The sequence below is a fragment of the Gymnodraco acuticeps genome, unplaced genomic scaffold, assembly GCF_902827175.1.
Source record: "Gymnodraco acuticeps unplaced genomic scaffold, fGymAcu1.1, whole genome shotgun sequence".
Lineage (NCBI taxonomy): Eukaryota > Metazoa > Chordata > Actinopteri > Perciformes > Bathydraconidae > Gymnodraco > Gymnodraco acuticeps.
This window is the reverse complement of record NW_022990003.1, coordinates 138,424-155,000: the sequence shown is the minus strand read 5'-3', so window position 1 is coordinate 155,000 and position 16,577 is coordinate 138,424. Positions and strand designations below refer to the sequence as shown.

The following is a 16,577-nucleotide window of genomic DNA, read 5'->3' as shown; positions in this document are numbered from 1 at the left end:
AATGGGGTGCAACAACTCTTCTTCAGATGATAAATAAATCTGTTTAGGACTACGCTGCCTACACTTTGCTGGCTCTTGTACACACACGAGCAACATATCCTCGTCCACAGTCGTGCTCTGCTCACACCACTGTGTCTTGTTCTTCTTCATCTTCCTCCTCTTCCTCCTCCTGCTCCAGGAGCCGGTAGTGTTCGCTGCCCAGGGGCAGGAAGGCGGTCCTGGGAGGAGCCTCGTCTTCCTCAGAAGGGTCTCTGTTGAGGGACTCCAGCTGATCGGTGGAGCTGCACTTGGTGTACAACTCACGGTGCATCGCCTGGCCGCCCCCCTCCTCAGAGAGAGGGTTATGGGCCGTGCGGTTTTTCCACATGGAATGGATGTAGCCAATCGGTACCGGCAAGCTGGCAAGGGCTATCAGCATGACGATCATACCGAGAGCCCAACCCGGGTACTCGAGGGTCATCTCAGAGCTCTGGAGAGGGGGAGAGAGAGGGCATGTCATAGAGAGATAATATGGGATGCACAATGCTTCAAAAACTACTCAATACTTTGATAGTGACCCTGAATACATTGCAAAGTTAAGTTATTAAATACCTCTCAGCAATTTAACTGGGAAAGTTTAATGGTGATGCCTACTATTTATTTATTTTTCAACCCTAGTAGGTAGGGAACCTATCCACATCGTTAACAACTTTTCCATTTGTATTCCTATTTGAAGGTTTTTCATATATCAGCCATAACCCAATTTAAATAACATTAAAAAAGTAAAAAGTAAAAGCATGGCAAAACATTTTTTAGTTTTTGGCTGTTGAAAGTATTTTCTTGGATTTTGATCCTGGCTTTATCTATAGAGAAATATAGATTTCTGTTGTGGAAATGAATGCAAATTAGCAGATACTCACTAAGATCATATGTAATTTACTCAACAAGGGGATATGTATAAGTTCAATGTTTTTACCCTACTGACTTGTAGTGTCTCCCATACAAAATAAAAAAAATGTTTTGAGTTTTTATTGAAGGTATTGAGTGCAGTTGGGGGAACACATATAGAGAGAAGTTTATATAGTGAGTAATATTAGAGGCTATAGATAAAAAATATTCTATGTAGAAGAGAAAGAAGTGAAGTATCTTACCGTGGCTTGATTCCAGGCGGTGTATGTGGGCCTTTTGAAAACCATGCGCATAAAACTAGCAGCCAGAAGACCAACCATCGCGATCAAACAAACATATTTCCAAAGATATTTGTACACCACCGGAGGGCGCCACTTGAGCATGACTTCAATGTCATCCAGGAAGCTGAAATCATGGAAAATATTTACATGAGATGTAAGAATTAAAAAAACATTTAAAAAAACAGGAGGCAAGTAATTTAAAAGTGTCAGACGTATTGGTTCCTTACCGATCTGTTCCATAAACCCACGACACAGCAATGGTTTCAAATATTACTACAATGACTAACGGTAAAGTTGCAGAGTAGTCGTCAAACATCGTCACAAAATAGTTGCCTGAGCGCTGAGTGAACAACAGTCCGATTACAAAACCCAGAGCACAGCTGGAAACTGAAACAAAAAGAAGATGGCAGACAGTGTTGGACAATAGCAGCTATCTGATTAATAATTGTGTTGCAAACAGACAATATTTGTAATCTTTAGAAGGCAATAGATCAAGAAAAAGTAAGAAAACACTGACAGCACTACACATACAGACATCAAAATGTCCCGCTTAAGAGAGAATTTTCACATTTAACTGTAGAGATCTTCATTTTAGCCACAAATTCCTGGACTTGAGTTGCTTTAAAACAAAATGCCTATAACATTGAGCCTCCTGTTACCAGTGAGGATGGTTCTGTGGCGGCCCAAGAGGCTAAAATTGTCCATGAGAGGTGTGAGGATTCCCTGCATGGTCCCAAACATGGTGCTGAGGCCCAGGTTGAGCAGCATTAGGAAAAACAGTGTGGACCAGAAGGGGCTGGCAGGGAAAAGGGCCATCACCTCAGTGAACGCTATGAATGCCAGGCCTGTCCCTTCAATACCCTGCATCATACAAAAGGGAAAACAGAGAGGGAATAAGGATTTTGTAAACATTGACTGAAGATTGCAAATAAATATTAAGTGGCAAGGAGAAAACAACATTCTTAAAAGTCAGTTTTTGGACCCCTATTTATAGTTATAATCTGATAGCACTATACAAGAAGCCATGCTGTAGTCCCCGCAGTAGGGAGTGGAGTAATGTTTTGTAGTAAAATAAAAGATATTAGATAACATGACTTGTAGTGACCCTGCCTCTGTTATTTTAGTTCCTCCTTCCACTCCTCTATCACAGCTTGCTTTCATCTCTCATTTAGACCTACTACATGGTCTGTCCCGTGTTTTCTTACTATTGCCTGCTGGATATTACCTCACCGGTTCCTCAGGGGTTCTCAGCACCACAACTTCTTACTGTTGTTATTGAGATATCCACCTATGTTTGAATACCTGAGGCCTGTACTACGAAGCTGGTTCAACCTAACCTGGATATGTTTGAGTTAGCCGGTTGGCCTAATCCAAAACATACGCGTTCTCGCTCAACGGTCCTACGACGCGGGTTATCAAGTGGATCGCTCAAGCCAGCCATGTCCTATCTAGTTAGGTGCGCGTTCACGTGAAAGGGGTGGTATTTGGAGCATTCGACCAATCACAAACATGGACATGACATTATGATGTGATATGCCGCGGACTGTAGCCTACTTAATGTTACTCTGATCCGGTTACTTATGTGGTGGCAGATATTTAAGTAAGCTTTCTTAACGCTAATGTTATAATAGTCAGATTGCTCTGAAGATGGGAGGTGATATTCTATTAATGTTCACGTTCATACAGTCTGTGATTTTTGCTGGCCGTCTTTCCTGTAGTATACCCCCCTGGTTACCAGCATAAGTTACCATGGAGATCTAGCCTACTAAAAAGAGAACCAGCTTCGTAGGACTGGAAACCCCGAGTTTTCCCTGAAGTTAGCCGGCTAAGCGAAAATCTTGCTTCGTAGTATACCACCCTGGTGTTTTTTTAAGCAAGCCTGTGTCCTGCAACTCAAAAAGTAGCCAAATCTATTTTATTCAATTTTTTTGGTTCTTGGAAATGTTGTGGCCTCCAAAGTGTTCATGATACTTGATGGGTAAAACAGCTTTTCGAAAGTCTTGCTTTTAACAATTAACCACAATCAGGTTAACCCTGTATCTTAGTGCTGGACACCAACCTGTTATTCTTGTTGTCCATGCTAACTGTTTTAAGTTTATGCTTTGATTCGTTTGTTTTCTGACTCTCATTGTATCTCTTTACAACCCCAATATTAAATCAAAAACTAATTCAGATTAAATGTAAATGATACCTTGTTCATCTCCTCTTCCAGGCTGCAGTCGGTGATGTTAGGACCCAGCGTGGAGCTGTGGTGACTGAACCAGTCTCTGTATTCCTCTAGAGACACAGAGCTCGGGTCAGTTGCGTTGATCCAAGGATCAAAATGCTGGTTAGACCCCATGTGGCTCAGGAGACCAAGATTTCTAGAAGTAGTTAGAAGAAAAAAAAGATTAAACATTTTACAGGCAATATTTGCTTCGAGAATTCATTCACTCAAATATTGGTTCATTATGATTACAATCAGTGATTACTGCATTATTGTGCACCCTTGGGTCCGGTTACCAACAGTATAAATAAATGTATCCTTAGATTCTCTATAGATATATAACTACTACTGTATATATATTTGATCTCATGTGAAATGCGTTCTTAACATCCTGCTTTGACAAAACTATTTCCCAATTTGAGATCAATAAAATATATCTAATCTTATCAAATCACATCAAATGAAATATCTCATATTGTTGTATTTCATCTTTATAGTCAAGGCATGAACATATTTGCCCTCAATACTTTTCAGCTGCCTAGTTATTCACACAAGAAAAGCAAAATTAGCAAGTTTTAGGCAAAAACCAAGCTAATAACCTAATTACATGGTATGGTGTTGAGAGTACTCTTCTTTTTTTTATAATGTTGCAATAACACAAACTTTGGGACTTATATACTGTAGGAGTAGTGCTTTTAACAGCATTATAAATAAAGTGTAAGGGACATCAATATTCATGCACACACACATACGTACTCAGCCACGCAGCGCATTGCAATGTTCTTGGCACGGAAACCCAGAATGACGAAAACCACGAGCGAGGCCAGCACAGACGTCATGAAGTTGATGCCCGAGACCATGAGGGCGTCCCTGTGGCAGTTGTTGTTCACTGGGTTGTAGGAGGAATAAGCGATCACTGAGCCATAGCCAAGTCCGAGAGCAAAAAACACTTGAGTAGCAGCCTGGCGCCACACCTGCACACTCCCCCAGAGCTCTAGCTGAAAAAAACAAGGAAACAAAATCTCATTAAAAGGTCCCTTATTATACTGTTTTTCATCAATATATAGGTCTCAGTTATGTACAAAACATGTCTCTGAAGTGTTTGGCTCAAAATACCAAACAGATAATTGTAGCATCCCATAATCCCCTCTGTTTCAAAAGTGCTGATTCTGTGTCTGTTACTTTAGATGAAAATAAGGAGCCCCTCCCCACGCCCCTCTGAGAGATATTTGGTTAAAAAGAACACAATTGGTGCTCTAGGAGGAGATTCAGGTGATAAGGGGGGGGGTTACCTTGGTTGGTGATTGGCTAATGGTTACACTATCACAAAATCGTTATGACATCATAAAGTGGCCAAAATCTGATGAGCTCATTTTCAGACAGGTTTTTATATAAATGGATCAGGACAAAAAGTGAGCGAATCTTTTTTCGTGAAACTTTCAGAATCTCTTTCCACAGAGGGGACACATGTTGATGTAGAAAAGACATGACAAAGTGGATTTTGCATAATAGCTGACCTTTAAGTCTTAATAATTGTGAAATGGTAGAAAATGTGAAAACATCCAGCTATATTTTCAACAATTTTTCATTTAGCATTCATTGGATACAAATCTAAATCAAGACATGAATATGATTAAAGTCAAGATGAAATGTGCGCTTACTTTAGGATAAAACATGTAGGCGATTCCATCCATCGCACCGTCCAACATCAATCCTCTGATGAGGAAAATAAAAAGCACCACATAGGGAAAAACTGAGGAAAAGTACATCACCTAAGATTTGGGAAAATAAATAGGAGATGATTTCTGTGTTGGAAACTTTTAAAGGAATATTTTGAATTTCAGGGAAATAAGCCTTTTTCGATTTTTGCTGAAGAGTTGGATGCAAAGATTAATAACATTCTCATGTCTGTCTGCCTCATGTAATGTAATGAACTGAGAGTTAGCATAGCTTAGCATAGAGACTGGAAACAGCTAACCTGGCTCTTTCTGGAAGGAAACACATCAGCAGTTATCAAGCTGACAAAGTAACCAAAACCCTATCTTGTAAATAACATTAACACCAATGCATACAATTGATAATATAAATGTTTTTACAGGGTGATGTGCTTTGTTTTTCCAGTCTTTGTTAAGTTAACAGTCTGTTGGCTGTTGTTTATATTTACCGGACACATGACAGTGTAATGGATCTACTCATAAAACTCTCAGCCAAAAACCTAATTAGTCAACAATGACACAAAGCTCATAAAATTCCATACATACATTTGCGTATTGGTTCGTGATCTAGGGATCCTTTTCACTCGGGGAAAAAAAAACAAAAGAGGTAAATGTACCTTTGCAGAAGACTTGATGCCCTTGATCATAGCCAGGGACACGATTGCCCAAGCGGCAAACAAACAGCCTGTCATGATGGGGTTAAACTCTCCAGATTCATCAATGCAGTTTGTGATGTCAAGTGCTTTGCGAAACCAGAAATATGAAGTTGGTGAAGAACTGGCACATTCTTTCACTGTTGATTTAGGAAAGACAACATTATAGACATTGGACTGGCATCTACAGCCAGTGAATCAATGCACTTCTCAGTTCTGTCAGTACCTGTTGCATTGGTAGATACATCGATTGGACAATGCTCCCAGGGCAGAGGATACTGAAAAGAATTACCCAGGTAGAAAAGGCTCCACGCAATGATAACATTGTAGTATAGAGCCACGTAAAAACAGACCTAGAAGAGAAGAAAGGGACTGTGAATTATCAATATTGACATAGTAAGATAGTCAGAAATAGAACATCTCAAATTACCCATGATCAATTTTTTCTAATTTCAGGCATTTGCATCCCAAAAGTTATAATGATCATGTTTATAGTTGTATTCTTAATGCCCAGTGCGGGGGAAACTTCTGAAGCAATTGGAGTCAAGACTCAGAGAGACACGAGGAGAGCTGGAGCTTTGATGGCAAACACTGACGGTTTATTTGGAGCTTCGGTCGGAGAAAAGACATGTCACGGGCCACGCTCTGACCACACGGTTGAGATGCCACAATCAATCCTCAAGAACCCTCTTGTAGCTCGAGGTTCTAACTAGTTCAGATTGTAATAGTAGTGGTCGAACGCACTTATTGTAAGTCGCTTTGGATAAAAGCGTCAGCTAAATGCAATGTAATGTAATAATCAAGATTCTTCAATAGATAGACTAAACAGCTGAGGACACTGAATCACAGTTGTTGTCGCTTATGGCTCGGGGTTACCTACACCCGAGAAGGATGTGTTCCAGGTGTCCAGCAACAATAACTATCTCTGACAGAGAGTTCCCCGGTCACAAACTGGCAACATCAACAATATGTTAGGGCAGCCCCTCCTTATGGGAGATAACGGCTGCTCAAGGTTGGTCAGCTGTGTCATAGGGTGAAGGAGGACATGCAGGGCAAATTATTCCCCAATACATAGCTGTAATGAATTGTGACTATTAGCTTAACAGAGCAATCAGGTGGTTTTTTTGAAAATTATTGAGTAAGAATGGGCGTCTAGTCCTACAAGTGAACGTCTGTGTGCTGTGTTTGCACAGAAAGTTTTGCCCACTCTTGCCGGGCTTGTCTATAGAGACTGTTACGCAAATACATCTCACATTACAACATGGCAGGATATCCTTCAGTGCCCTTTCTTTAGCATAAATACAGTGTGGCTAGAAAAAAAAAACGTTGTTTACATATGGTTGATAAATGAGGTAGTACATGTTATGGCTTTTCAATGCCTGAAGGAAGACATTTATGCTTATGACACTGCAGCCTGGCCGACACACTGTGAGCTACAGTATGAGCAGTTTTTAGTGTGTAAACATACATACATTACAACACGAGGGATAGAGCATTGATTTGATTGCTTCCCCGGATTTTACTAATCCCTGCCAATACAAAATCTAAAGTATAACCTATTTTCCATACATGAACAGTATGATCTTAAAGGTGGGGTAGGTATATTTCAGAAACCGGCTCGAGTGCACTAAAATTTGGGACGGGTGGCGCAGTGGTCTGTGCATCCGATCATCAGATCAAGGGGGAGTGCTGGGGAACTCCAGTTCGAAACCCGCTCCTGCCGCCACTGCGTCAGGCCGTTGTGTCCTTGGGCAAGACACTTCACCCGGATTTGCTCCTGTGGGTATTGTCCACAGTACATGTATAATACCAATGTGTACTTGTAAAAGCGCCTCGATGACCTCGAGGCGTGAAGATGGACGGTGTGGCGCAGTGCGCTGTGCAATGATCATCAGATCAAGGGGTGAAACCCGCCGCTGCTGCGTCTGTAAAGCCGGTGTGTCCTTGGGCAAGACACTTCACCTGAACTTGCTCCTGTGGGTATTGTCCACAGTATCTGACCATTGCATGTATTATATATGTGTAATGTGTGTATATGTAAAGCGCTTTGAGTAATTGAAAAAGCGCTATAATAAATGTAAGGAATTATTAATTATTAAAATTTGAAAGTACACAGCCGAAAAGAATCCGCCCCTTCCTTCAGACTTCCTTACAGAGCACCTCCTCCAACACACACAGACGCGCAGATGACGTCAGCAGACTGGTGAAAGTGGCCGCCTGTTGCTGGCGAGTCATTGAAGTACTGCTGCAATGCACGCCCAATGAGGGCACGAGATACATTTGTGCGTGCACGAGATGGAAGGCTGACAGACAGGGCGGCAATCCAATCGATTGGTTGTACTTTTTACAGTATTACGGCTTCCACAGATGAATTTTTTTTATGGATTTTTTGTCAAAGCACTTAAGATATTCATTGCTATCGGGATGTTAAGAGCATTCCATGGAATATAACAAAAAGTGTATCTCGAGCCGGTTTCTGAAACTTACCTACCCCACCTTTAAAGTCTGAAGAAAAAATAACTTTACAAAAAAAACGTAAACCCTCACTATGCAGCTGGAGTAACCGATCCCCGCCAGCTTTGGGGAGATGTGCTTCCAAACGCCGATGCTGCCCTGGCGAATGCTTTGGCCGGCTGCCAACTCCATAAAAAAGAGTGGAACTCCCACAATCAGTAAAAGAAAAACATACAGCAGCATGAAGGCCCCTGGAACGAAAAGGAAGATGTTAAAAGGATGAAGGCATATTCCTTAATACTCTTTCCTTATTATGTATTTTTATTGAAACAAAATGCTCATTTAAAATAAGTCTCGGCTACTGGTTCTGGAGAGCTACGGTCATGAGGAAAAACAAAGAGTTGGAAAGTACGCTCTTTTTTAAAGGGGCCCTATTATAATAATCTCCAGGTTCATATTTGTATTTTTGCCTCTACTGTGACATGTTTACATGCTTTAATGTCCAAGCATTTCTTTATTTTTCTCATACTTTCGATACTCATACTACTGATTTGTTAGCTGGCCGGCTCTGTTGTCATTGGTCAACATCTTAGAAATCTTAGCCAATCATGTACAATGTGTTGGAGCACTAGATAATAGAAGCACAAGTGTTACAAAATGATATCATTATGTTACTGAAGTAAACAAAGGAGTGTGTGGAAGAGAACACTTTGTCATTTTAGCCTTTGCAGACATTTACATGCACAAAAAAAGATATAACACGCTACAGGAAAGGGAAAATCCCGACAAGCATAAAAGGCCCCTTTAAAGACACTCACCTCCGCCATTTTGGTGGCAAAGGTAGGGGAACCTCCACACATTCCCGAGGCCCACGCTGAACCCCACCTGGGCCAACACATACTGGACCTTGGAGTCCCACGCTGGCCGGTCTGCGTTGCTCGTCTCTGCTCCGTCCAGACCGGGCACAGCTGTGAGCTGAGTCTCAGACTGACCCTCGCCCAGCCAGGCTCGGTCCTCCAGGCTGTCCAGAGGAGGCTTCTCCGTCTTGAGAGAAACAAAGAAGAAGAAGAATGATCAACTGTGATAATAAAGGCTGCACAATTTAGAAAAAAACGAACATTTTGTGATTATTTTGACTAATGTTTAGATTGGAAAACATCATTTTTTTAAACATTATTCACATAACCATTGAAAAATATTGAACCCAAAAAATATTATAAAGTAAGAATCTAAGTTCTGCATTGCAACACTGGGACCACAGCAGTCTATAATACAACTTAAGATATACAGTGTTGGGGGGATTGATTAAAGACCATTGAGAGTTTGGCGAGGGAACAAGAACTCATGTGTGGTTTCCACCTATGACCTGTAATGTGAAGACACATGTGTAAGACATAAATAAACAAAACGGATATGCTCCATGTGGAGAAAAAAAAGGAAGTCTGAGGAAATAAATTAGTTTAGTTTAAAGTCATTTACCTTAGCACTTTCATTAAAACAATACCTCCTACTAGGCTATGTTTTTAATAATAATGATGGCCGCCATTTATTTGCGATAGCCATTAAAGGTGGGGTAGGTACGTTTGAGAAACCGGCACGAGATACACTTTTTGTTATATTCCATGGAATGCTCTTAACATCCGATAGCAATGAATATCTGAAGTGCTTTGACAAAAAATCCATAAAAAAATGTCATCTGTGGAAGCCGTAGCACTGTAAAAAGCACGACCAATCATTTTAGCCGGCCCGGCTAAAGTAACTGGATGGCCTACCTGCCTGTCAGCCTTCCATCTGTGCACAAACTTATCTCGTTTGGTCATGTGCACGTTCGTGTGTGTTGGAGGAGGGGCTCTGTAAGGAAGTGGTAGATTTTTTCCGGCTGTGTATTTTCAAATTCTAGCGCACTCGAGCTGGTTTATTCAAAATTACCTTCCCCACCTTTAAGTGTCTTTACATTGCGTAATATCTCTTCAGTTCCATTCACGAAGCCTCCACTAAAATGGGTTAAAGCCCTCCTGGAGAGTCCTGCCTCCCACTTTGTAAACCTCTGCTCAGTGCAAAATAACAGGTGGTTTCCTGACTGCACCTTAAGTACCCACTCTCACTAACTCATTCAGCTCCAATGACGGGACAACATTCAAAACGACTTGAGGTTTGCCAAACTGGCTTTAGAGCATGACCTAGCAGATGGTGAGAATGGAAAATTACAGGAGGGTTTGACCCAGAACAGTATGTGGCAGGTCAGAACTCATGGTGAGACACGTGAGGTGATTTCAGACATATATAGAGATACATTTATATATGTAAACACATTCATAGAGCGAGAGTGTGGGAGTGTGACCAAAATATGCCAACAAACACAAATAGAGAGGAGGGGAAGAACAGCAGCCGCCATGCAGATCCCTGTCTGACGGAGAGATAGTCTGTCGTTTTAGTTCAAGTGGGTGGGGTACTCCAATGGGAGGTGTTGGGTTTACATTGGTTCACACTGTGGGTGGTGCTGAGGCGCATGTGGTTGACATAGTTGGTGACAAGGCTAAGATACAATTTAAGGACCCATTTATAAAAAACCAAAGCAGGCTTTTGTTGTAGTTTTGTTCAATGGAGCCATGGTTATGGTCCGTTTAATTTACTGCGGTGTATGCCCTTAGCACATGGGACAGCGTTGTGGTTGTCTGGCAAAAGCTGGCATAAATCAAATTTGTATCCAGTTTCACGTCCCTTGTCATTGCTCTGATTTATGAATCCCTACTGGTAGAAAACATATTTTGTGTTATTTTTTGGCTCTTACTTCCCTTGGTTATAGACAGTAAATCAGATAAAACAAGTCTTTTTGAAGATGTCTTTCTTTCATATTTACAGACTTTGTTTACTAAACTATTCATAAATGAAAACAATTGCTAGTTAACTCTGGATTTAGTTAACCTTGAGTAGTGATTGAAAAAGGTTACCTGAATCTAAATCAGTACAACCATGTTGTGAAATGATAAAGTCGGGCTATCAGGAGTGTGAGTAACCTTGGTGGTTTAGATCATTCCTTTCAAAGAAAAACAACATGCACTCCAAAACAGACTTATCACCAAAGTAATCATTGCATACATTTTTGCATAAATGCAGATAAAGGTAATTAGTTTTATTGAAGTGTGCCTCATATTCTCCTCAAGCTCCATAACTACACAGAAACCCTGTATCAGATCGCATTGTCATTTGTTAGACCAATTTAAAATTATTTTAAATAGAGACATTGAAATCTCCTGTTTATGCCACCTTTTTTTAAATCGATAAAGACTTACTATAATTTTTGTGTGGTGGAAATGTGGAAAAATGCTGCATGCTTCTTTCTTTTCTCTATTCTTGGTTAACCATAAATTATTATCTAGTCTCACACACACACACACACACACACACACACACACACACACACACACACACACACACACACACACACACACACACACACACACACACACACACACACACAACACACACACACACACACACACACACACAACACACACACACACACACACACACACACACACACACACACACACACACACACACACACACACACACACACACACACACACACACACACACACACACACACACACACACACACACGGTTGGCGCAGTGGTCTGTGCGTTTGATCATCAGATCAAGGGGGCGTTGGGGAACTCCAGTTCGAAACCCGCTCCCGCCCCACTGCGTCAGGCCGTTGTGTCCTTGGGCAAGACACTTCACCCGAATTTGCTCCTGTGGGTATTGTCCACAGTGGATGACCATTACATGTATGATCTGTATGTGTATTTGTAAAGCGCTTTGAGAGTCATTGATAAAGCGCTATAATAAATATAAGGATTATTATTATTATTACACACACACACACACACACACACACACACACACACACACACACACACACACACACACACACACACACACACACACACACACACACACACACGTCAGCTAAGGTCTATCTCTGGGTACAGTTGGAGAAAAGGCAACCACACTGTCTGTCCCCAGTGAACAGTGTGAAGGCCCGCATAGCTAATCTCTAAAAACACCTTTGTTTTTTTAATATTTAGCAAACTGAAACCATTTAAGAAATTGTCTGCGATTTTCCAAAAATATCCACATGTAGAGGACTAATACAATGCAATGCAGTTTTTTTAACACAGCTAAACCTCAAACATGACCACAGAGTTCATTAGAAACACCTCTGCTCACAGTCTCACAATGTATACATGACTAAATGGTAGAAAAAGATACATATGACTGAACATTTAGAGTCTATACAATCCAGAAAAAGAGGATAGTGGAGCGAAGTTTTCGTCACACATGTTCAGTATGAGAATTTGTGAAACATTGTGTTTTATTTGTCTGCACATTATGAGGATCAATGCTTTAAACAGTTCAAGTGTGTTTCAGTTAGCACACACACCAGCCCTCTACAAACAGCCAGAATAAAGGCCTTTTCATTCCTGCAATTTGACATGTGGACGTCATGTTTGAAAAGGAGCAAGTGAAGTTTTTTCTTTTTTAAATATCTCTTTTTGGCAATCTGCCAGCTCAGGACCTAGTAAGGCTTAAGAGTAAAGCCAACAACTCTCAAAGTCACCAGATCGCCCTAGCGGTCACACTTTATAACTTGCTGTCATATGTGAGTCTCAATGTCATTTTTGTATTCACACAACATGACTGACTGGCAACAGGCACACTACTAAATTAAACCATCCCACTCGGGCCATCAGGTAACTTGTCACTAACTTAAATGAGATCTATTGCAGTGCTTATGTTGGCTGTGTGTCAACACATGAGCAACCACACATTACAAGGATAATGGTCATGTGGATAACATACCAAGGATTTAAAGAGGCAGAATAACAATTTAAATGCCATTTAAAAAAGCTACAGTATATTATCAACTGTGACATTTATTTATCTAAAAGTGAGAGCACACACACACACACACACACACACACACACACACACACACACACACACACACACACACACACACCACACACCACACACACACACACACACACACACACACACACACCACACACACACCCACACACACACACACACACACACACACACACCACACACACACACACACACACACACACACACACACACCACACACACACACACACACACACACACACACACACACACACACACACACACACACACACCACACACACACACACACACACACACACACACACACACACACAACAGCTGTCAATCAACTCCCCCCTCTTCAGTAAAAATGATTGCCTCCAGGATATAATGGGGAAAAACCTATACATACAATAATAGGCTATGTATCATCATACATTTGCAACAACAATGCATGATGGAAGTCATTCACATATATTTGGTAGATGATTAAAAGGTTAGTGCTTCCTTTCAGCTTCACTTTAAAGGTGTTCACATCTGCATTAGAACAACGTGTAGGAGTGTTGTCAGTGCTACAGTCACTTGATGATGCGACTAAACTTATGGTAAAATCATCATAAACCTACAAAAAAAGTCATACAATACATTTAAATGCACACTACATTAGCTTTCTTGTACACAGTAAAAGCTGTCGTGGGTTTAAAAACATATCTGTGGCTATGCAGCCTGTGTATTCCTGTAAACAAATGCACGGAAAATCAGCTGCATGACAGAGATTATCCAAAGTGAGGCAAAACGTAGCTTTAAGCCTATATTCATGACTGGTTAAGTCACGGACGAAGAGTCAAGTAACGGAAAATCATACAGAAAACGTGCAACATGTTCAACAAGAAAAAAAAGAGCGTCAAGTAAAATAAATAATAAGATGGATATTAAACATGATTGGAGCTCATAAAGTTATCAACGTGTTAAATCAGAACTTCGATGTGTTGTGGACATACCATGCTGACAGCCCGCTCCAAGACTGGAATAAAGTTTCCAGGAATCCTGTCTGCGTTTCTGCTCGGCTCTTTCTCTCACAAGGCTACTTTTAAAACTCTTCCTCTGTTTGGGTTTGCAGCAAAAATATATAATGTGCTGTGGGGAGGACCGCCTCGAGGACGATTTGAAAACTTGCGGCCACGTTTCTGTGAACTGGAACACATTCTGTCGTCGCCAGTCCCGAGAAGACATGCAGGAGAAGTCTGTGCAAATGGAGCCAATGGGAGGTGTGGGGGGGGGCGAGCTGCCCTTCAACGAGGTCTGTAACTAAGCGAGAGAATGCTGTTGGTGTAGCCTGTGGGTTTAAGAAAGAACACCTCTGAAGAAAGATGGGTGCCCTGACAAAGTGGACAAAGTCACTGTACTGCTGTATACTTCATTTTCATAGGACATTTAAAAAGCCTCCGATTATAATTGCGCGTGTATTCGTGCAATTAGGGTATCTACATGCGCTGACGGTAAATTGGGGTGGCCCATAATAAACGCACAATTAAATTCCACTGTCCAAAATAACGAATCAGATTATAAGCAATGTTGTGTCAAAATAGGAGGAACTCAATACGTAGTTGATGGTGATGGTTATTTATATTTTTAAATAACCTAATTATATTTTTTAATGTAAATGTCTTATTTGTGAAGTAACCCAACAAATGCAGTGAAGTCATATAGATGCTCTTTCATTCTCAGTCATCATCTCCTACTCATTGAACTCATTCATGTCAAAAACAGAGTAATCCTCAAAACAGAAGGACTAGTCTAAAGTTGTACTACATACAATTATACTGGCTAAGAAAAGCACAACTGTGCTAATTTATTAGACACTGACTAGCATACAAAGCAAGCCTCTGGTCCCACATCTGATCCAAAACATTTTTGTTCGTTTTTAGCCACAGGTTGAAGGCCAGGAAAATGTCTACTCCTCCTGTGGAACAACTGTGCCCTTAACACTTGCTAAAATTAATAAATTGAGGAACCCACAGTTTGCTTGTATCAAAGCTAATAGTTTCTGTTATATGGAGTGCAGACCAGATTTGTCACATGCACCATTCAAGTTTATTTAACCGTATTCCCTGGGGCTAACATAAATCATAGTGGATTTGGAGGATAAACAGTATAAATCTCTAACATGAGTCCTGTGTAGTTTATTTGTTCCTATTTTTGGAAAATGGAGGGCATACATGTTATGCAGCAAGATGGAAAAGGCAACTTGTGATGAGGAAAATGTTTTGAAAAGGGCACCTGTCACCAAAATAAGAAAAAAGGCAGACATGTGATCGTCCATTTTGACCAGCTGAAAAGCCCCTGGGCTGAGTGAGAGACAGCTTTTGTTATCATAATTACAAAAATGACTCTAAACAAGGTTAAAGTCAACATAGAAAAGTCAGCTGCAAATAAATGTTATTTTGTTCTTGAGTATTTGACCCTGGATCCTCTGAGCAACAGGGCATCTCGCCTGAAGACAAGTGACCCAAAACAGGGACAGGCTGTACAAATATGCCCACACCCCATCAGTTTATTTTTTCGGCTGACTGTAACCATCATAAAGTCAAGAGAAGATCTGAAGCACCCAGAGGAAGACTAAGAGAAGTGTTTGTGCGCTGCCCACCAAACCCCCACAAGTTGCATGTCCTGTTAAAACAAGATATAGAAATACATTTATTGTAAACAAACTTACGGTGGCCCTGAAGTGCAAGTCAAAACAACATTTACTTACTATTTACATACTACTATTGATGTTAAAATGTATAATTATATGTCATATTTGAGCTATAATCTGAATCTGTAAAGTAACTAAAGCTTTAAGATAATAAATAATAAACGCAGTGGAATAAAAGTAACATTTTGGTTTTCAAAACGTAGGAGTAGAAGTACATACACATTCAATATAAATACTCACGTTAAGTACTTGAGTAAATGTACTTTATTACATTTTGCCCATTGTGAATCTCTCCGGTATGCAGTGCTAACAGGAAACATCATAAACACGGAGCATGGGGCAGAAACTATAGTGATTGCGGTCGTGTTCCTACCCATGTCTCCTCTACAATCGACCTCTTTGTTGTTCAGTTCGACCACCTGTTTACAACCTCTCAGAGCTGTGTCACAGTTAATCATCAGGACAGATGCAGGGATGCTTTGAGTCTGACCCGAAACAACCAGTCGGTGTCACTGTTCACCTACAGCACAGCTCTCCCTCACCCATCTTCCCTGCTCTGTATCCAGAAATAACGTATCTAAGTTCCTGTAGCCTGCAAGTTGATTAAAATAGGATGGATTGATTCCTTGATTACTTAAATGTTCAGTAAAAAAAACCACTTTGTCTAGCTAAAGTTGCATTTAATCTAGGTGTGTTTACTCAATGAAAAAAGCATATCAGAAATAGCTATTTGGCATGTATATATTTATGTTTTGCCAACATCCTTT

General features: G+C 40.7%; 1 protein-coding gene across 1 annotated transcript in view; it reads right to left on the bottom strand.

Annotated features, from left to right (window-relative positions):
- slc6a16a (solute carrier family 6 member 16a) overlaps positions 1-14,526 on the bottom strand; it is a 14,924-nt gene extending 398 nt beyond the window's left edge. Inside the window, exons 1-12 of the mRNA XM_034212998.1 lie at positions 14,114-14,526; positions 9,016-9,241; positions 8,291-8,448; positions 5,970-6,096; positions 5,708-5,883; positions 5,037-5,147; positions 4,132-4,373; positions 3,361-3,532; positions 1,829-2,030; positions 1,397-1,556; positions 1,131-1,293; positions 1-469 (exon numbers count right to left, since the gene is read on the bottom strand). The exon at positions 1-469 is cut by the window's left edge and continues 398 nt beyond it. Of these exons, the coding sequence (XP_034068889.1) occupies positions 122-469; positions 1,131-1,293; positions 1,397-1,556; positions 1,829-2,030; positions 3,361-3,532; positions 4,132-4,373; positions 5,037-5,147; positions 5,708-5,883; positions 5,970-6,096; positions 8,291-8,448; positions 9,016-9,241; positions 14,114-14,116 (2,088 nt within the window). The 5' untranslated portion in view covers positions 14,117-14,526 and the 3' untranslated portion in view covers positions 1-121. The remainder of the gene's footprint in view (positions 470-1,130; positions 1,294-1,396; positions 1,557-1,828; positions 2,031-3,360; positions 3,533-4,131; positions 4,374-5,036; positions 5,148-5,707; positions 5,884-5,969; positions 6,097-8,290; positions 8,449-9,015; positions 9,242-14,113) is intronic.
- Between the last annotated feature and the right edge of the window lie 2,051 nt (positions 14,527-16,577).